The sequence below is a fragment of the Mauremys mutica genome, chromosome 1, assembly GCF_020497125.1.
Source record: "Mauremys mutica isolate MM-2020 ecotype Southern chromosome 1, ASM2049712v1, whole genome shotgun sequence".
Classification (NCBI taxonomy): Eukaryota; Metazoa; Chordata; order Testudines; family Geoemydidae; genus Mauremys; species Mauremys mutica.
The window spans coordinates 240,019,810-240,041,944 of record NC_059072.1 but is presented as its reverse complement, the minus strand read 5'-3'; the positions used below and the strand labels follow the sequence as shown (position 1 = coordinate 240,041,944).

General features: G+C 43.6%; 1 protein-coding gene across 1 annotated transcript in view; it reads left to right on the top strand.

Annotated features, from left to right (window-relative positions):
* Positions 1-22,135, top strand: part of LOC123363523 (granulocyte-macrophage colony-stimulating factor receptor subunit alpha-like) — a 66,867-nt gene that overhangs the window by 28,673 nt on the left and 16,059 nt on the right. The window contains exons 4-9 of the mRNA XM_045004589.1: positions 9,010-9,127; positions 10,263-10,396; positions 13,639-13,765; positions 14,630-14,759; positions 14,852-15,027; positions 15,269-15,423. Of these exons, the coding sequence (XP_044860524.1) occupies positions 9,010-9,127; positions 10,263-10,396; positions 13,639-13,765; positions 14,630-14,759; positions 14,852-15,027; positions 15,269-15,423 (840 nt within the window). The remainder of the gene's footprint in view (positions 1-9,009; positions 9,128-10,262; positions 10,397-13,638; positions 13,766-14,629; positions 14,760-14,851; positions 15,028-15,268; positions 15,424-22,135) is intronic.

Genomic DNA, 22,135 nt, shown 5'->3' with positions numbered 1-22,135 from the left:
TTCTTTAATATGTTTAATAACATTCTGAAAAAGAGGATGAACAGTGAGGTGACCACATTTGAAAGTGGAACAAAATTCTTTAGGTTAATCAGGACAGAGAGAAGGGTCAGGAAGGAGACAGGACCGTGAGAGACATTCAGGGCAGCAGATGAAGCTCACTGCAGCAAATGCAAGATAGTGCACATTGGAAGGAATAATGATAATCTCAGCTCCTCGTTTCTGAGTTCACAATTAACTATAACCACTGTGGATAGTCCTTTGCTCAATATGCATCAATGGTCAAAAAAGCAAACCAAATGTAAGGCATATAAGTAAAGGGAAAGAAAATGATACTGAAAATATTATAATGCATTTATATAAACCAATAATATGCCTTCACTTGGAAAACTGTGTTCAGTTCCAATCGCCTTCTCTCAAAAGAAATTGACAGATTCAAAGAATTCAAAGCCATGAAAAGATTCCCATAGAAGGAGATTGAAAAGACTAAGAATGTTTCAAGTAGACAGGAAAGGAATAAGAGGGGATATGAAATAATGGATGGCATCAAGAATAATAATACCTAATGTTAGAGGGCTTTCCCGTCACCCCATTCCCTGGTTCTTGTCATGCAGACAGAAAGCAGAAGACAGAAGTCCCAAGTACAGGCAATGCAATGCTTATTGGGGTTAGTTCCAAGCAAGCATATATACCACAACTCTGATGCCACAGTCTTGTTTCCCAGTGTCCCGTTCCCAGCTGTGACGCTGCAGAACATTTACCCCATGTCCCCCTTCCCAGCTCTGATGCTGCAGAACCTTGCTATGTCCCTCTTCCCACCTCCACTCCCTATTTCCTATTCCTTCTTCTTAGCAGGCCCAAACATACCTGCAATGCATGCCCACAGTCCCACCCCTTGCAATTTATGGTCATGTTCTGTTTTGGAGGGACGTGGGTCTGGGTCCTGGTCCCATGGGAGGTGTAAGGATTGAGGTTGTGCTCTGGCCAAGGCCAGGCCTTTCTTTGGCTTTTAATGTGTCTTATGCCTGCTCACATACACACCCTTGCTCCTCCTAACTGGTTGCTTGACCTTGGCTTGAGAAAGGAGCCAGGCAGCCTTCCAGCATATGCTCATATATTACACTCCCACTGTCGGGGACTCGAACCCCAACAGCGAAGTTCGTTGTCTGACCGCAGAGAGACCAGGCAACACCAGCAAGGTCCGATCAAAAGTTCTTTATTGATAAGTGCACGTATCAGTAAAGAACAGCTCGTATCCAAAAAGAACCAGCCCCCTCTTTACAGCTTAGTATTAGCTTATATAGACAGTTTTATTACGTCATAGATCATTCACTAGAGCAATCCACCCCCTTTGTCTAACAACTAGAAATTAGACACCTTTTAATATATACGCATGTCTAGTCTCTACAATATTGAATTGTTAATATCTCAACAAGCGCCAAAGGTTAGGAATGTGAGGGAGTTAAAAACACACCGAACACTAAACCAGGGAGTTAGTCAGAACTGTGAGATGCTTGTGTTTCTTATCAGTACTTCAAACACTGTGTCTTAACACAACACAGCTGGCATCAGCCCCCTCACTTATCTTGCTCTTTCCCAGGGCTTTGTGAGACAATTCTGCCTCTCATTATTTCACTCTGGGTTTTCCCAGAAACCTCTGCTAGCCTGATTTTAGTCAGGTTGGCACAACTGGTTTTTGTGCTACATCTTTATTCAGGCCTAACAATCCCCCCTTTGTCCCTAGAGGACCAACGGGACTCTTGGGACAACAAATGATCGCTTGGCAGGGCACAACCGGGTTACGGTTTCTTCAGTTGCAGACGAAGCTACAAATCGCCTTCAGAGGTAACAGTTCATTGGTCTGGGGCACTGACTATAAATCAGGTAGGTATACCAAGGGGTCTAATGTCCCAGATGTCTCGGTAAACAATTCAGTCCCACATGCATCCTCCCCATGGACCCAGCAGGATTGGGTATGTGAAAGCTACACCCACCCTAACTGGTCCATATGCTTGGAAGGAGCACTATGAATATCCACACTTTCATCCAGAAAGTGTCCAAGTATGTTTGCATGACCACAGATCAGATGGTACTCCTGACGTGTCTGTAAGGGCAGGGGGCCTAGTCCAGTGCTCAGGATCAATTTAAACATACTAGATCCCACTGCAATGCCTTCCCAGCTTCAGTGATATTCAATACCATCTCTGTCAGTAACTTCTGGGTCATAGAACTAAGGGTGGAAATGACATGTCACTCAACAACTCCAGCCTGTACTGAAGATAGCTGAGCTGCAAAAATAAGGCTATTGGCCTTTTCTAGTCGGCCCAATTTCTTATCACGTTCTTGGCCTTTAAGAGTATTCCAAATGGCTGTGTACCATTGGCCCCTAGACCACAGGGATTTGGTCAATCCTCTTTCTTTCCAGAGGAAATAACCCAGGCCCTCTGTTGTGCTAATCGAATGGCACCCCCTTGTGAGCAATCTGGGTATGTAAAAGCGATCTGAAAACTGGATAAGGACAATGTTATTCAAAATGCAATGAGGGAGGCAATACATGCTGAAGGATTTATCCAAAACACAGGGCGCAGCCTGTAGAATAAACCCCAAAATCCAATTAATACCACAGTTCCAAATATAAGTCCCAGAAATTTCTTCCTGCCAGTGTGTAATTGTTTGTTTTCTTCACCAGGGTCAGTTCTTAATGTTCTTTTTAGTCAGGAATTCCTGGACTTTGGCAATGTCAGTGGAGTGAGTGTTTTTTCTTCTTTCCCAAAACAGATGTAGTTTAGCATCCTACAGGGGAGAGGTTTCCAGCACATATCACCCTGTAATAGCTGTGCTTTTTCTATAAAAGTCTAAAGGCACAGTTGGTCTGTCAGTGGACAAGGGAAAGGTTACCAGTACGTTACCTTGTCCTTCTTCCCTGCTGTCCAGAAGCACAGTAGAACTAGAAGAAAGAATAGGCGAATCATCAATAGGAAAATTCTTCTGATGTGGAGGGGTCTTTTTGCAGTGAGAATCCTGGGTCCAAGCAGTTAGTCTTTGGCACTTCACAGCAGTGTTGGTAGACAGCAGGACTCAATACGGGCCTTTCCAGCATGGAGCCAAGGCAGTCTTTCGTTGATGGATCTTTATGTAGACCCAGTCTCCTGGTTCCAAGGAGGGGCAGGCTGCTAGGATCTTTGGGTTGTTTCTTCTTTACCTGTGAGAAAAGAAACCTAACACATTGCATTAGTGTCTTTGCAGATTTTACAAATTTTATCGCTGCATGGGCAAATTCAAGTCCCCCCCTTGTTCCTTTTGAGGGTTAGCTGTGCGGAGTGTCCTTGACGTCTCATCTTTAAACCAAGCATGTTAACTATTTTTTTCTCAGTCAACTTGTCCTTTCCTTTTCCCTCCTCGGCTGTTTTTTTTTTTTTTATAACCTACAAAAGAAACTTTTACTTTTTACTTATGTACCATTTGTTAACAATGAACACATACACATTGCTGTTTTACAGTACCTTAGTGTTATTATTTAATATATGCCACATATACCCTTTAACTAAAATAACCTTATTAGAGAGCTTTAAAACAACAAACCAGGACAAGCACACCCACTTTGATGAGTTCATTCAATACAAACTCTAGTCCAATAGCTTCCCACCATCCCCAGCCCTCTGGCTAGAAGTCTGAGGTAGCCAGAAGGATCCCATGTACAATATGGGGAGTGGGTTAACTTTCCATGTCCTTGCTTTCAAAGACTGTTAATATGCAAATTTCAATAACAATTGTCAATGAAAAGTTTTGGCCAATGTAGTATCTTTCTCTTACTTAAGAAAATGTATAAGACTTTAGTATATCACATTTTTCTGATGTATCCAAACACTTTGTATTCTAAGTTGAACAAAACAAATATCTGCATTTTAATCCAACACTGCTGCTTGATTTTAAATCAGACCATCCCATAAAAATATTAAACACATCAATTTTGGCCACAAGACAACACCACAAGACAGAACATAGAACACAAAACACAATTTTTACTGTGCCAGCAAATTATGGTACGTTGAATGCTGTTCAGCCGGCATCAGTGTTCTCTGATTATCTGAAAGACAAAACAGAAGTCTACCTCTTCTGGGCAGGCAATCATTACTAAAAATATACAAATACTCTTGTTGATTTTAGGCAAAACAAGGGAATTACCCCATATTAATTAGATAATTTGCATTAATACAGATGCTTGCTGGCTCACTTTTTACTTGTAACTCCTGCTTGTAAACACTGAAAGAAAACATCAGCACTCACAGTGCTCTTAGAGCCTAATACAATTTTAATTACATAGCACGGTATACATTCTTCAGCTAATTTAACAAAATTGTTCATAGCCAAATGATTGCAATCTAATAATTTCTTTGCCTGAATTTATTTACAAACATTTCAAAGACACCAAGAACTTTTTACTTTAGTACATTTACAAAATTCAACTGCTGTTCCCTCCAGCAACTATAGAGTTAACTTTTCACTGTGCCTTAAATCACTTGCTTGTCCTTTCAACAACCACTTACCAACTCAGATCACCATGCCAAATATTCTTCTGAGTATTTGAACCTCTATGTGTATACTTATTTACTCCGTTCTTGTTTTTTTTCACTACACCCTAAAAGTTTCCAACCTGTTCTCCAAGCTCTCTGTCTGTTGCCTGGCCGCCTGGGCCCGATCCTTTTTTTTTTTTTTCTGAACCGTTTCTTTCCATGGGTACCAACGTATTGCACTACCAGTTAGCTAGGAGGGTGGGCTTTTTAAGTAGCCCCCTCTTCTGGTCCTTTCCCTAAAACATTTCTACTCACAAAACTACTCGAGTCCTCCCCTGTGAGGCTTGCCACCTGGGCAAAACACATGGCCCACTGGCGTTGAACTATTTAATTTCCTCTTGTAGCAAACACACTGCTGTTACAACATATGCTGAGCACAAATGGTTAAATTTTAACAAGTCCCTGAAGGACTGGTACTTGCTTAGCCAGGGCTTCCTTTTCTAACTGGAAATCCTGTCTCAAGGCCTGCAACTTGCCCTGGCGCAGGTTTGAGTTGCCGCCCGGTTCATGATCCATGCTCTTAATTGCTCAATTCTAGTTATCAAGTACACATCTCGGCCCTTTTCTCCAACTACTCTATTGCCCAGTCCTGCTACGACTGGGGGCAGATCCACCTGCCACCCTTCCGGTCAACCAGGGTGGAGAGAAAAATGCTAAACCCCTCTCCAGTTCTCAGACTTACTGCAGCTGAGAGTAGGCTCACCTTTAATCATGCAATCCTCAACATATAACACTAACAGTACCAAACAAAAGAAACACAAAATAACAAAGGTAAAACAGATAGATGGTGTAAATTCTATAGGGCTCCCCTATTCTCAATTGCTCACCAAACTGTGACAAATCTGTTACCAATTTATCTACTGCAGGACGTTGGGGGAACACACCATATAATCAAATTTTAAAGCTTAATTAAAAATAATAAAACAACAATGAAGAGTGTTGGGAACGCTCCCACATTACTCAGGAAGAACATGAATACTTTAACCCTTAAGCCACTTTAATACTCACACATGTCCAAACTGGCCACGTCTGTATAACGTTCAGAGAAGGGGAATAGGCAGACGGGAGATTATCCTGTATACAGCTTGTCCAGAATTTCCAACATGCTTCTGCTCTTGGGAGAGCTGTTTTTTACACCCTGGAATCTCCTGCAGTCTCTCTTTCAGAGAGTCCAGTTCAGATTCCAGCCTGTGGCTTCTCCAGTTTCACCAAGGCAAGCTGAATTTCAAATTAACCCGTTCCTAGACAAATTGCTCACACTGTGTCAGAGGCTTTTCTTTGGTGATTAAAAGCTCCTTTGAGATATATGATCTTATCTAGATTGAAGGTACCTTCTAATGGGCATTGTTTAGATAGATTTTCACGCGTGTAAAGATTCCAATTCTTTAAATACCTGCAGGTTTTAGGACCATAATGTACGTACATGTAACATGCTGGGGTACCCTTAGGGGGTGAGGTGGAATATTTAGACTGTCCCTCCCCCATTTTCCACACACACACACACACACACACCAAGGCCATTATTTCCTATTACCACGATGCATCATATCTTGCTGCACAGTCAATAAATTCAGATGGCGTGAGCCCAAGAGAGACAGACGTCCCCACGGACAGTCTTCCTCCCAGTGTGGCTCTGGGGCATATGCTGGGGGATTTTTACAAGAGCTCTCCATACAGCTTTAAACATACAGCTCCAAAAGCTACCTGGTTCCAGAAATCTTCTTTCAATCTTTAAGTATTAGAGACAATGGGGCGTCCCCCAGGCACTTACTGCCAAATTGTTCCATTTTGTAAGGGGACTCTAACCCCTCTTCCCCGCGTCAAGGTAAAGGGACTCTAACCCCCACCTCCCGCGTCGAGCGCTCACTTACCTCTCCAGGGGACTCGAACACCTGGACTGGGACTCAAACCCAGGCTGGGACTCTAACCCAGACTACTTGGATCCTGTGCAAACCTGGACTGGGACTCTAACCCAGACCTGGACTGGGACTCTAACCCAGACCTAAGTTGTCAGGGACTCGAACCCCGACAATCTGCACTGGGACTCTAACCCAGGCAACCTTAACCCTACTCAACGGGTAGGTGGATGTTGCTGGATTTCTACGAGCTTCAGCTGGTTCACAGAACTCGCCTTATCGCCGACGCAGAGATCAGATTACCAGGCAAGGCTCCTCTAAATCAGAGGATGCGCGCTGCGTTGCCTCAGAGTCTGATTCCCCGCCGGAGAGTCAGACAAAGTCCCGGCGGAGTCGCCAAAGATGTCGGGGACTCGAACCCCAACAGCGAAGTTCGTTGTCTGACCGCAGAGAGACCAGGCAACACCAGCAAGGTCCGATCAAAAGTTCTTTATTGATAAGTGCACGTATCAGTAAAGAACAGCTCGTATCCAAAAAGAACCAGCCCCCTCTTTACAGCTTAGTATTAGCTTATATAGACAGTTTTATTACGTCATAGATCATTCACTAGAGCAATCCACCCCCTTTGTCTAACAACTAGAAATTAGACACCTTTTAATATATACGCATGTCTAGTCTCTACAATATTGAATTGTTAATATCTCAACAAGCGCCAAAGGTTAGGAATGTGAGGGAGTTAAAAACACACCGAACACTAAACCAGGGAGTTAGTCAGAACTGTGAGATGCTTGTGTTTCTTATCAGTACTTCAAACACTGTGTCTTAACACAACACAGCTGGCATCAGCCCCCTCACTTATCTTGCTCTTTCCCAGGGCTTTGTGAGACAATTCTGCCTCTCATTATTTCACTCTGGGTTTTCCCAGAAACCTCTGCTAGCCTGATTTTAGTCAGGTTGGCACAACTGGTTTTTGTGCTACATCTTTATTCAGGCCTAACACCACCATATCCTGTAAGACTTTAGTTCCATCTCTTATCTCTTTCACCCTATCTGCCTGAGGGCAGATGTAACACACACTGTCTCTGTCTTTTGTTTACACATATTAGTATAGGATATAAGAGTATCAAAAAGTTAAACCCAAAATTCTATCTCAGGCTGACAAACAAGCCTATATGCTAACACTAAACTCTTATATAAATGCTTTTAATCAATAGCTCTCAGAAGGTTTTACAAAGGAAATAAGTAGATGGTCCCTGTTGCCATAATATCTGAGCACCTCACAATCTTTAACGTATTTATCCTCACCACAGAAATCCTCAGAACCACTACTCAGCTGCCACCTAACTTTGGAGGTGCCTAAAATTGTTCAGTGCCAAAATTTCTTCTGTTAAAGTCCCCAAGGTGTCTACATTTCTGTCTCTGGCTGTGCACATCGCTGCCTCAATACTGATGGCCAGTGCCTATCTCACGCCTGCATAATCCTCAAACCAGGTGAAACTAGGCAATGTCCCACCTACCTCGCCTGCGGGGCCCAGTCCAGTAGGCTTTAAGCCATACAGAGAAGCCGAGGGAGGAAGGAGGCAGCAGTGGCCTTCCTTGTAACCTTTAGTCCACTGGTTAGAACACTCACCTGGGATGTGGAAGACGCTGGTTCAGTTTCCACCCTTAGAAAAGAACTGCTTTGAACTTGGGCTTTCCACCCCTCAGATGCAGGCCCCAACCACTCGGCTCTGGGATAGTCTCCTGTGAGGCTTTCTCAATCTCTCTTGTTGAAGCTGTTCCACTTCATATTTCATCATTAAAAAATGAAATAGACACCGGGTGAGAGAGTTTGTGACTGACTCTACAGCCAGTGATTAGGGCAGTCAGAGGAGAGGTGGGAAACCCAAAGTCAAATCCCTTCTCTACATCAGGCAGAGGGAAGGACTGAACTGGGGTCTCCCACTTGAGTGTCTTAACCACAGGGCTAAAGGTTATAAGGCTACCACCACCTCTGCTTTGTGTAGAATTAGGAGGGTACTTCTGCCATTCTTGCAAACAACAGCTTAGGTTCCTGACTCCAGGAGAAGGGTACATGGCTGCACATCCCAAGCAGAGATAGGTGCTCTCCTCCAGCCTAGATTTAGGCACCTAACTCCCTGAAAGGGGCAGGGGTCAGGACACATCCCTCTCCTCTGCATCTGCTATTGGACAGCTGAGTTCCTAGCATGCAGGCTTTCATGGATCCCATTCTTAGGCAGCTGGCTTCCTCATGCATTGTACAGAGAGCCTAGGTGCCTAACCCAGGGTTTGTGAATTCTACTGCGTGGTGAGGCACCACAATGCCTGAGTGCTTTTGGGCCAAAGGGCCTAAGCAACCAGCCCAAAGTCACAGTGAGACTGTGACAAAGAAGGGGCTTGAACCCCAGTCTCCCAAGTACCAGCACAATGCCTTAGCTACTGGGCCTTGTTGCTGGTGCATACGTGTGATGTATTTAGCTGATTCTAGTGACTAATAAAAACAGTCTTTGATTCTGTCCTTAAAAGAAATCAAGCTTTACAGAAACCTAAGTGTGCTCTGGCATCTGTTCCTTCTCTTGTAGGTTTCATTCCTGTCTGTTTCCAAGAAAAAGAGGATGGCTGCCACTCTAGGACTTATTTCCATGTTTTGTAGTGTCATGTTATTTCCTACGTTGCATGCTGTCTTTGTGTATACAGGGTGTAAGTATAATACTTTAATTGAGATAATCTAAAGGACTGGGTTTAATTCATCTCACACTAGTAATTCATTTGCCCATCCAGTTACGCCATGTATTGTCATAGCAGGTGTGATAAATAAAGTGGGGGGATAGCTCCCTTTGATGGACACCCAGCCAGCCAGTTAGCTGTAAAATCCCTGTTGGTAGCTGTTCTTTACTTGCTTTACCTGTAAAGGGTTAAAAAGTCCCCCCAACTAAAGAAAAAAAGGTGGGCACCTGACCAAAAGAGCCAATGGGAATCTAGAACTTTTTAAAATTGGGAAAGAAACTTTGCCTTTGTCTGTTGTTCTCTGGGCTGCAGGGAGGGAGCAGCAATGCTATAAGCAGGAGTGCTGTGTAAGGCTTGAACCAAGTATGAAAGTTCATCAGCTCATACCTAGAATTACTTATTTGAAACCCCCCAAATATGTAAGTAAATTAGGGACATTTAGCTAGACGCGATCAAGTTTATTTTCTTTATTTTAGCTTGTGACTCTCCTCTGTCTAAACCCACATGCTGTTGTTTGCTTGTAACCTTTAACCTGAACCCCCAAGAAAGCTATTTTGGGTGCTTGATTTTTGGAATTGCTCTTTTAAAATCTAGCAAAAGCGTAAGTTCCAGATGTATTTTCTTTCTTTTTGTTTTTAAAAAAATTTGCCTTTTTTAAGAAACATATTGGATTTTTGGTGTCCTAAGAGTTTTGTGCATGTTGTTTGATTAGCTGATAGCCACAGCTAATTTCCTTTATTTCCTTTCTCAGCTCTTGGGTGAGGAGGGCTTGAGGGCACCCCACAGGGAGGAATTCCCAAGTGCTCCTTCCTGAGTCCAAAGGGGGTTTTCTTGCATTTGGGCGGTGGCAGCATTTACCAAGCCAAGGTCAGAGAAAAGCTGTGACTTTGGGAGTTTAATACAAGCCTGGAGTGGCCAGTATTAATTTTTAAAATCCTTGCGGACCGCACTTCTGCACTCAGAGTAAGAGAGTTGGGAATCAGCCTTGACATGGGCTATCCCCCAAATTTATTTATCACGGCAGGCCTGCTAAATACTAGCCTCTGCACCTGAAAACTTTGAAAAATCTTATCGCCTCCTGTCTCATATTAATTCATAAAACTTTCAGCGAAGTCATCATCCGCACCCATTGCCAACTTGACGCTGAATCCCAGAAAACTAAAACTGACCTGGGACAGCAGTGTCACTGTTACTGAATACACCTGTTTTATGAATGCAAGCCAGCGATCCATAGGGAAAAAGGTAAGTTTTCTATTTACTTATTAATAGAAATAATTAACTGTACTTTTTTATTTTCCTTTTATATACTCGATCCATTGACAAAACATATATGTATCACTTGTAGTATCATAAAAGCCTAGAAAATGACAATATGTTTCCAGAGTTCTTGGGGACTTTTATTACATATATTATGGCAGGTTCAGTTCCCAGTGAGGTACATCATCTGAAGGGACCAACTAGAAATATCCCTTAGTCCAATGTCATTCAATATCTTTATCAATGATCTGAAAAAAATGTAAATTTAATGCTGGTAAAAACTGTTGGAATAGTAAATAATAAGGATAGTTCAGTTATACAGAGAGCTGTAGATGACTGGGGGAAGTGGGATCATTTGAACAACATGCATTTTGATACAACATAATGCAAGGTTATACACTTAGGAACACAGAATGTACGTCACACTTACAGAATGAGAGACTCTATCCTGGAAAACAGTGACTGTAAAAAGGACATAGGGTTCATGGTAAAAACCAGCTCAACATGAGCTCCCAGTGCAACGCTGTGCCACAGGTATGTCTACACAGCAATGGAGAGGTGTAATTGCCAGTGCAGGTACATATTCACACCCTAGCTTTGCTTGTGCTAATGCCTAAGAATAGCAGTCTGGCCTTGGCAGCATAGGTACAGATTGGGCTAGCCATGCAAGTACAATCCTGCCCAGTCACGAGGCAGCTAGCCCGACCCATTCTCCATACCACCACAGCCCCACTGCTATACTTAGATGCTAGCTTGAGCAGGGATAGCGTGAGTATAATTTCCAGCATGGGCAGACAAACTTCCTAGTTGCTGTGTAGACATACTTTGAGAGCACTAAAGTAATTACATGTGCACACTACTCTCCTTGGGTCTGCGGTGCACATCCTCATGAGGAGCGCTTCCACTGACCTAAGAGAGGCAGTGTGGGGAGCTGAGCCATTAGTGAGCTCACTCTACTTAGCTTATCAAAGAGAAGATTAAGAGGTGACTTGATACATACCTACAGTGGGAGAAGACTTCTAATAATATAGAGCTCATTCATTTAGCGGGCACCTTTCTTAGAAGCATCAGATCCTGGCCACTCTCAGAGACAGGTTACGGGACCAGATGGATAACTGGTATAATCCAATACAGAAATTCCCAGCACACATTCTTGTGATCCTCTGCACCTGGTACATACAGCAAAAGCACAAAAGTCCTCCTGATGACAGCGTACCTTTTTATAAAGGACTGTTCGGAGACAGTGGCTGCAAGAGGGGAACTTTATTTGTTTCACATCTTGCTCTCTCTCTGACAGGCCAGCAGCACTGTTGGCGTTAGTCTTTGTTTGAGAATCAGAGAATTTACTGAAATGTTTGCCTGGAACCAGGAGGAAAAGGTTTTGTTTAGAACTGCCTGGATACCTTAGTGTGTGAAGCTTCCCTATGCAGGAATAAGCCATGCAGGGGAGTAGAAAGTCTGGAACGATTCATTTGCAAAATTTCCTCTTTTCTGTTTGGCTGTGGGGTTTGTCCTCACATAGAAGTAGCTGGTGATTTGGCCAGATCCTCAGATACACACAGATCCCTGAGAATCCACTGGAGGGAAGGGGTGTCCAAGCAGAAGGCCCTTGTTTCCCTGCTGTCACACAACCCTTTCCTGCACAGCCCCTGCAGACTGTGATCAACACAAATTACCAAATTCTCTTTGGCTTGCTTGTGTTTGGCCAAGAGGAGATAGAATCTAATGGAGCACAATTCCTACCCAAGCCCTAATCTCTCCTGCCCCTGCTGCAGTGCTGGAATCCTGCAGGGCCCCACAGAGAAGCCTTGGGACTTAAGGGGAGGTGGCTGTATAAGAATATATCAGATTTAAATAGTAGTTTTAGAAATACCCATCGCACTTTCATACACTCTATAGCTGTGAATGTGCTTTCAGTGAGAGCTTTCAGAGCAGAAGGATGGTCCAGGGGCTAGGGCATTAACTTTGTCTCTGCTCTGCCGCAGACTCTCTGTGTGACCTTGGTCAAGTAACTTAGTCTTTCTGTGCCTCAGTTCCCAGCTACAAAATGGAAACACTCACTAACTTATGAGACAATCAGATGCTACAGCGATAGGAGCCATATAACTACCTATGATAGCTAGTTTCTGTAAGAGTGATTCTGCCCAGGGGGGAGGTCAAATCTCATGATGGGGAGTAGGCCACAGAGAATATAGCTCTTGCTGTGAATGCATGATAAACACAAGAGACTCCTGTTTACATTTTTTAAAAAGAACAAACAAAACCTCACCTTTACAACTCTGAGTCAGGCCTGTTTCCATTCTACATTCAAATGGGAGCTGCCATCCCCATATACCAGGATGCATTTTCAACATTTCAGCTTCCTCGGTCACTGATTCCCATTTTTCAAGACTATGATCTCAAAGGGGATCGTAGCGCTGTTTTCTTGGGGTTTGAGAATTTTTCATTTAAAAATGATGGCCCTGAGTTCCGTCTGTGTCACTCAAGTTTATTCTGATGTAACTCAGTTGGATGTAAAACTGCAGTAATATACTGATGAATTAAGGCCAACATTGCTAAGTTTTCTGGCTGTGAAGATAAGATCCAGAATAGAAATTGTTTCCATAATTGGATGTATTGATTTTTAAGGTATATTGTTGCATAAATCTACAGACAGCAAACATTTTATAATAGGGGTAAAAATCATATGCACACCATCTTTAATTAGTCCCTATGTAATTGTTGGGACAACAACAAATGTTTCGAAGACTTTTGATAATGCATACAATAGTTTTGCAAATTCATGAGGACACCTGTACATTTATTAAATATTCATGCTCAGAACCTTCCCTGGGATGCAGATCTACCCTTGCCTTTCCAGAAGAGAGGGGAGATTCTTGCTACCATCATCTGATCCCTGCAAAAGCGTCTATACTCTTTGTTGAAGGAACTCCATGGAGTATGGTGAGAGGGCAGGAGAGGAGAGGTTACTGGTTGCGCTCCATGGTACCTCTCTTTGTAGATCCTCTAGACTTCCCTGCAGAAATATGGGAGGCAATTCATGCAGCTGGAACTGTGCAAACAAAGACCCTACCGCTGAAAAGACTTACACCTGTGCTTAACTTTACACACTGTGAGAAGTCCAACAGGCTTCAATTGACTTATGCTGGGACTTTTCCCATAGTTAGAACCAGTTAAAACTGGGAAGGAAAAACAAAGGATTAATACAAATGCATGTTATTTTTCAGGTGTACAATAAAACCTGCATGTTTAGCATAAACCAAGCTAAGCCTATACATAAGGGGGCATTATTTCGAGTTGAAGCAATGTACAACCACACTTTATATTCAGCAGAAGGCAGATTCATTCCTCAAGGTAATGCATTAGTGTTTGTGAAAAGCTTTGTCTATCTGCAATATTTTGAGAAAAAAAGTCAGAATATATTTCATTCTAGATGTTATTGATTTCATTTTTATTACAAACGCTTTTGCAAATCTGCAGCAATGATGCCATTTTGTAACAAACTGTGGCCTCAATTGTGCTAGTGACATTGTTGCAGAGGAAGGGTCCACTTTTGCACAGTAAATTGCAGGATAGAAACATCTGTGTGTGATATAATTGTGTTTTTTTTATGTCAGTCTCTTAGAGAATGTGGGAATTAAAATGGTGCATAGCAAAATAAAACAGTGACCACATTAGGCATCTTTACTGAAGCAATTTATGGTTAACATGAGCCTCATTCTGTCTGACTAACAATATGACTCAGTTTTTATTAATGTTATGACAACTAGGTTTAATCACCATGGTTAAATGGAATGCAGAAGTTTTCAAACTTGAGTGCCTAAAATTAGGCACCTAAATCCTTAGGGACCTAAAATCATCAATAGAAGTTGCATATGCTCAATTTTTTCTGGGTCTGACTCAGTGTGTCCAGAGTTGTACCTGCTAGTACCAGGGGCGGCTCTAGGCATTTTGCCGCCCCAAGCATGGCAGACAGGCTGCCTTTGGCAGCTTGCCTGCGGAGGGTCCGCTGGTCCCGTGGCTTCGGCGGACCTCCCGGCAGAGCACCCCCTGTGGCTTGCTGCCCCAAGCACGCACTTGGCGTGCTGGGGCCTGGAGCCGCCCCTGGCTAGTACAAGTAGTTCACCTTCTCTCTCTCTCTTTCTCTCTCTCTCTCTCTCTCTCCACAAAACCATTTGGTAACATATAAATAAACATGTAACTTTTCTTGGTTTCCAGGCATGCATGGAACATCTGTTGAAAATTTCTCCTGTGTGATTTACAACGTTTCCTTCATGAATTGCACTTGGAAGGCTGGCAGGAATGCCCCAGAAGATACCCAGTATTTTCTTTTCTGGCAATACTCAAAGTAAAGAGTTTTCATTGGCTCAAAGAAGTTTTGAATTCACATTTGACAGATGACATTTCTCATGTTTAACTGAAACATTTTTGTATATGCAGGGAAGAAGATGTACAAGAGTGTCCACATTACATAAGAGATGCACTTGAAAGACATATCGCATGCAGTTTTCAAGATGTGAAAGACATTAAAAAGAAAGTTTACTTCCTGGTGAATGGGTCCAGCAACGAATCAGAGATTCAGTTTTATGATGAGTACATCGACTTGTATAAAATTGGTAAGGAAAAAGGTTTTCTATTTAATTTCCGTTTTTACTACAAGTAGAGTGAACCATTCTTCACTGGGAGAAGGGCCTGCATTTGTTTCAGAGCTGTGCTCCAGAACATAAGCTTTCATATTTCTTTATTTAAAAGCTGATTCTAGCCCTTATGGTTGCAAAGATATAATTCCAAATGTGAACTAATTCTTTATCAAAAGCTGACTCTTTATCAGATGTAATAGTGATTATTTTATTCTAGAAAAACTCACTCCTCCATTAAATATCACTGTAAACTGTTCTGAAGACCGACCAGAGTGTATAGTGCGATGGAAACGGCCCCAGCTAAGCCATTTTGAAGGAAATGGAGATAACTGCTTTGAGTATCAAATTGACATTCGAAATAAGAAAACTAACGTAAGTGTAACTTTTTGAATGACTCTCACTAGGAATATATATTTTCTGTTTATCAATCTATAATGTATAGACAAATATCAACCTCTCCTACGCTACGAATCACCTCCCTTTCCCCATCTGTCATGCAGTCCTTTTAGATCCAGCCATTCCTGCATGCTACATACTTTATTGCCTCATTTGCTAACCTTGTCTCCATAACTGTCTTTCAGCACCTGCAACTCTCTGTGCCCACTCTCTTGACTCCTTTTGTTTCTCACCAGCATTACACTTGCTCTTACATCATTGCTAACCCTAACTCAGCAATTACTTTTCTGAATTCGGATCCAACAGCATGATCCACAGAGACAGTGGAGAGAACTAGACACTACAAATTCCTGTCCACTGGAACAGGTGAAAACCCCAGCTTACAATGCCATTCATTTCCTGGGATGTGAAAACAGCTTCTTAAAGCTTTTAAGAGTGCAGGTCGCTAGATGATTGATTCACTAATTTAACTCATCCCCACCTCCAAATATGTCTTTGTGCAATGACAACCCGTACAATACTATAGGCAAGGCTGATAGCACTACCTATTATTAAGGTTGCCCGACACGTCTCCATTTAAGACCTTGGTTTTGGTTACTTATAATTTTGCCAAACTTTAACTATTTGGGCTAAAATTTTCCATAGCAGGTATTAGCCAAAATGGTTCAGAACAAGACTAGAGAAAAATACAGTTTTTCAATATTAAAAGAATTCTAATAATCTTTTCTTTGGAAACTCGAGGCCCCCATTCTTTGGACCAGTGACATTTGGCAGGGGGTGTCCTTTGTGTCAGAATGTGCCTTTTACAATCCCTGTGAAAATCTGCCCAAATTTGACCAGGTGAGAAGCCTTTGAAAAATCACAATTTGCACTTGCTCAGTGGAGACTTGCTAAATTCTGGACTCCCTGAGCATACTTGAGCCTCTCACAGCTCCTAATTTTGACTAGACTGCACATGCATGCCATCCCCACAGAGCTGCTGAGCATGCTCCAGCACAGGGCTATGAGGTTATGGCTGCTGCCAGCTGCTCCAGGCAGAGTGGGACTGGACATTGGAACTGAGAGCTGAGCATCTGCCTTTCCTGTGCTCTCAGTGCACCCCTGCTGGTGCTCTGCCAGTGTGGAGGAGGAAGAGGCGATCTGATTCAAATGCAGAGGCCACAAGAGCCCAGCCTAAGGCATTGTAGGGGAGGCCTGGGGGAGTAGATTGGGACAAGGACCCTGCAGGCAGGAGACTGGGACTTGCTGGGCAAGGAGACTTGTTCTCAAAGTTAGAGAGGAAAATAGGTGGGGGGAAGAAAGAGTGTAGGAGGGAGGAACTGAGACTGGATGAAAGGAGACTGGGACTAGGAACCAATGGGGCAGAGAGAAGGAGGTTATGTGGGGAGGAGAGACAGATCTGACAATGAGTTGGAGTGCAGGGTGAGAACTGGGACTGGCTGTGCAAAGAGACTGGAACAAGGAACCATGAGAAGTAAGGACACAGAGTGGATGAGAAGCACAGGAATGAAGACTGGAACTGGGAACCATCAGGGATGGGGAATGTGAGTGTGTGGGAGGGTGACTAGAGGCTGCAGGGAGAGAGAGACAGATCAGGGAGTCAGGACAAGGACCTGAGACTGGTTGGGCAAGGAGAAGACTGAGTCTGGGAGCAGGGCAGAAAATGAGGACTGGGTGCGGGGGAGACTCGGAGCGGGAGTCTGAATGGGTGAGATTAGGACCCACTAGACAATGAGCCTGGGATTGGGATCAGAAGCCTGAAGAGTGGAGACTGGGACTGACTAGGTGAGGAGAATGGGACTGGGATAAGCAGCCAGTGTGGGGGCTCTATGGGACTCGCATAGGTTAGAGGGGGAAGGGCAGAATGGGTCATGTTTGTGGGCAATGGGCAGAAGAGTCTTTGTCCAGTAAAGAACACTCAGCTCCAGAGCCTGCAATGAAACCCAGGATCCCAGAGTCTCCACATTCTTCTGCCATCAGCAACTGTCTGTGAAACTCACTGGTAAAGTGTCCCATCCCCTTCTAGTGCTGGTCTAGTTGTGATCAATAATTTAAGACTGTATCATAATGCATATTACAAAGGGGCCAAATTAAGTTTGCACAGGCACTTCAATTCTTGTGGTACCTAAATTTTGGGTGCTTGACTTTGTAAACATAAAGTTCTTTTAACACAGGTGTTTTGTGTGAAATTTCATATATGGCATTTGGCAGGAGGTGTCCTTTGTGTCAGGGATGTTCCTATGTGTTTCCATTATAAAGACTATAGTACAGACAACCTTTGACATTTTCAGTGCTTCACCTTTGCACATTTAACATTCTTTTAAAGTAGCTTTTTGTATGGACTATACTTTTCTTACACATGAGATAAATTGATTGTAAGAGTATGTTCCAGGAGACAGGGATTTGCACTAATTAACCAACCTTTTAATGCCTTCTATATTCAACTGGTGTGATGCTAACTGTGCACTGGGTTACTACAACTGGCTGGGACTTGGATCAAGGTGAAATCAAGGCTGTGATGTGATGTTCATAAGCACAAATTCAGCCCTGGGAAAAGAAGGTAAAGCTCTCATTGATTCTAATGGGAGTAGTTCAGCATTGAAGTTGGTCATTGGGGTTTCCATCTCTAAACAGTAAAACAAGTCGGTAAAAGCTAGACAGTTAATAAAGTATTCAATTAGGGAACTTAGAGTAAAAGATGTCTGAAGGTAATAGTTTAACTATAAAGGGCTCAGGGCTTCTCTATGGAGCTGCAGTAGTGAAGACACTTCCTATCCTACAGCAACTGATGGGGCTTTTCCGTCACTGTAGTTGTCAGCCCTCCGAGAGGTGGTAGCTAGCTTGAAAGAAGAATTCTTTCATCAGCCTAGCCAGGTGTACACCAGAGATTAGGTCAAACTAACTACAGAACTCAGGTGTGTACGTTTTTCACACACGGAACGATGTAGATAGATCAATCTAATTTTTCAGTGTAGACCACCCCTCAGTACTTACTGAGGCAAAACTCCCATTGGTTTAAGGATTGTGCCCTTCGGATGTTATATAAAAGGAACTCAGTACCAGAGCATAAAAGGAAAATATGAATTAGAAAGGGCAGAGTATCAGACCAAAGGATAATTATATAAAATTAAGGGAGGAATTTAATCCTGTTGAAAGTGAAATTCAGATCTTCAGCCTACCAGTCCTAGTACAGTGCACAGTAAGAGTGCTAGTTGCTGTGCTCCAGCACAAGGATGAGAAGATTTAACTTACTTTATCTTTGAAATAATGAAATATAATGAACACATGATGGCAGCCTAGAATCCTAAATGAGAGCGCTTTTGTTATGCTATGCTTCAGCATGACTGTCTGATGTTAACTGTTTCCTTGTAAAGAGAGACCCAGATTAAAACCTTAGATCCAGTCATCCTCCAACTTTAGGGAGGTTTGGATCTGTCTCTGAACTTTGTAGCTTGGGCCCATCTCCATTTCTTGGGCTAACTGCAATGGTGGACTATTGTATCCCAGTGTCCCTAAAATCAGAAGGCTTCCTCTATGCCAGCATGGACTCACATCAACACCTCTCAAGTCTCTTTTATGACCTTCCACACCAGAAGGCCAGTGGATTCCACTGGCACAGGAAGTGGGAAGGGCTAGGGCCATGCCCCCGCCTTTAACAAAAGAAACATAAACACAGAATTCATGTCCCCCACAGATTTCTTTTTCACCGCAGAATAATAGATTATGCTGGGAGTGATGCTGCAATTACACCTTTTGCCCACCAGGAGTTGCTGTGGTGCCAGAAGAGAGGGCAGCTGGCTCACCACCAGAGCAGCCAGTTGTGAAGAGGAAGGGGGTACTTTGGCCTTGGCCCCTTTATTTCACCAAAGATTCCAGCACCCTTAGACTCCACCAATTGGCTTTTCCTTCCACAAGGTTAGAGCCTTTTTCTCCTGTGCTCTCTATACCAGGTTAGAAAGCCAGTACCTCGTTCCCTCAATATTAGCAATGAAATCTGAATTACATCCCCCTGAGTCCCACTGTCCATCATTTACCCCCTCTACTCCCCTTTTGGCAGCCTTTGGGGAATCTCTCTGCAGCCTTATGTTCTTATGCCTACTGCCCACAAGCTGAAGTTTGGTTCCTGTTCTTCCCTTCCCTTTACAAGAGGGGAAGGTCTGGCTGGAACAAGGATCAGCCTCTCAGGCAGACCCTAGAGAGTCAGCTCTAAGGGCTCAGTCTCTCAGAATCTATTGCCCTGTCATGGGGTTTACCTTCTACCCTTCTTTCTGGGGCATATTGCTTTACCATCAGTCAGGGCGGCTTCCTGAGCTGTGCATCTTGCGGCTGTCTCCTCCTCAGCTGGACTCCCTCTGTTGCCAACAGTCCCTGGCTGGAGCAACCTTCTTCCTTTTTACTGTCCCTTCCTGTGGTAGGTTTCCCTCCTTTAAGCTCCTCCCACTCCAGGCTGAACAAGCCTTGCAGGTGTGTCTTGTTAGCATGGAACAGGCACAGAGGAGATAGTTAGCCTCTTCCATACCAGGGTGAGGGCATGTCCCTTCACATACCCTACCCCTCAAGATGGGGAAACCCATTGGGGGTTGAGTTGTCTCAATCCCCGATCTGTGAAAATAAATCTACGTTAGCATGGTCCTTTCCCATGCAGTATTATACTCGGAAACTATAAGGTTGAACAAGAGTTTGTATCTCTCATGGACTGGACCCAGCATAGGGGTGCATGATCAGTGATCAGAGAAAAGGGGCTGTGCAATGGGTAATACCTCAGGCCTACTACTGCCCACAGGATAGCAAATGCATCCTTTTCAATAATGGAGTACTACTTTTCCCTCGTTAATAGCTTCCTACTTAGGTTCTTCTGCTTGCATCCGAAGAAGTGGGTATTCACCCACGAAAGCTCATGCTGCAAAACGTCTGTTAGTCTATAAGGTGCCACAAGATTCTTTGCTGCTTCTACAGAACCAGACTAACACGGCTACCCCTCTGATACTTAGGTAAAGGACACAGTGTTCTCCCCCTTCAAACTCTTGTGAAAGGACAGCGCTGAGACTGACGCCCAAGGCATCATTGTGTAGTCTGAATTCCCAAGAAAAAAAGCAGGGCTGAAGAGCATGGCTGCCTGGCATATTCATGTTTTCAGTTCTCTGAATGCTTCCTTGCACTTCCCATGCCAATGGATTTTCTTAGGGTTGTTGCCTTTTATGAGGTCCATAAGTGGGGCTGCAATTGAGGCTAAGCCGGGGATAAACTGCTCGTAATATCCTGCCAGGTGAAGCACTGAAAATGTCGACTTACCTCATTGTCTGGGGCACAGGACATGCCTAGACCTTATCGACCACCTCTTACGCAGTACCCCAAATAGGTCACTTCGCTCACAGCTACCTTATATTTTGCCAGGTTGGCTGCAAGTCATACCTCCTATAGCATTTTTAACACCTCCTATAAATGCCATAAGTGGTCTTCCCAGGTGATACTGTAGATGATATTGATGAAGTATGCCGCAGCATATTGATGGTGGGGAATGAAGATCTTATTCATAAGCCGTTGGAAGGTAGCAACAGTTCCGTGGAGGCCAAAAAGCATGGTCTTATATTGGAAGTGCCCAAAAGGGGTGGACAAAGCCATTTTCTCTTGTGAGCAAGGGGATAAGGGGATCTGCCAGTAAGCATTTGTCAGGTCAGTACTGCTCAGGTGCTTCGCTGGTTCCAGCCATTCTAATAACTTGTCCAACTTTGTCATTGGGTAGAGGTAGAATTTTGACCTTCCTGAAGTCAACAGAATCAAACCATACCGTCTGGCTTGGGAACTAGAATTATGGTGCACCTCCATTCACTTTTGGATTCTATAATCATCCCCATCTTCAGCATCACTTGTACTTCCTCTCAGACCATTTCCCATATTCTTCATGATAAGAGTCTAGGGTTCTCTTGGACTACCTGGCCTGGGGTAGTCTCTAGGTGATGTTGAACCAACCGTGTTCTCCCCAGGAGGTTGGAGAACACTGCAAAAAAGTCCCCAATTAGTGGGAGAATTTGTTTCCTTTGTGCAGGGGAGAGTCCTTCACCCCCTGGTACTGTTGCTGGAGCTTCGCCGCTTGGCCCCTGGGGTCCCAATTCTGGTTTTGCTGGAATAGGAGTTATCAGCAGGACTTCCCATGCCTACAAGGTTTGAGAAGGTTCGTGTGGTAGACCTTGGTTTCCTTCCTCCTCCTGGGTAGTTTGATCTCATAGTCCATGGGCCCTGCCTGCGTGACCACTTTGAATGGACCCTGACATCAGACCATTAATTTAGACTTGGCTGAAGGCAGAAGAAGAACACGGTCACCTGACTGAAAAGTCTGTAGCCTCCTTATTGTAATTTTGTTCCTGGGTGTGCTGGGCATTCCTCAACTTCTCTCTGGCAAACATCCTTCTGTTTCTGAATTGCTCCCTTAACTGAAAGATATATTGGGTTATGTTTAAGGCCCCCAAATCATCTTCTTCCCACCCTTCTTGCAACAGGTTCAACATGCCCCACAGTTGGTGACCATATAGCAACTCAGATGGAGAAAACTCCTTAGAGGCTTAGATGACGTTATTGATATAATCTGGGACCATATAGAATATGGTTGCAACCAAGGTCCTGTAGTGGCACCAAATCTTATGTAAAGGGGGTCATATAAGGTGTCTAAGACCAGGTTATAGGTTGCTGG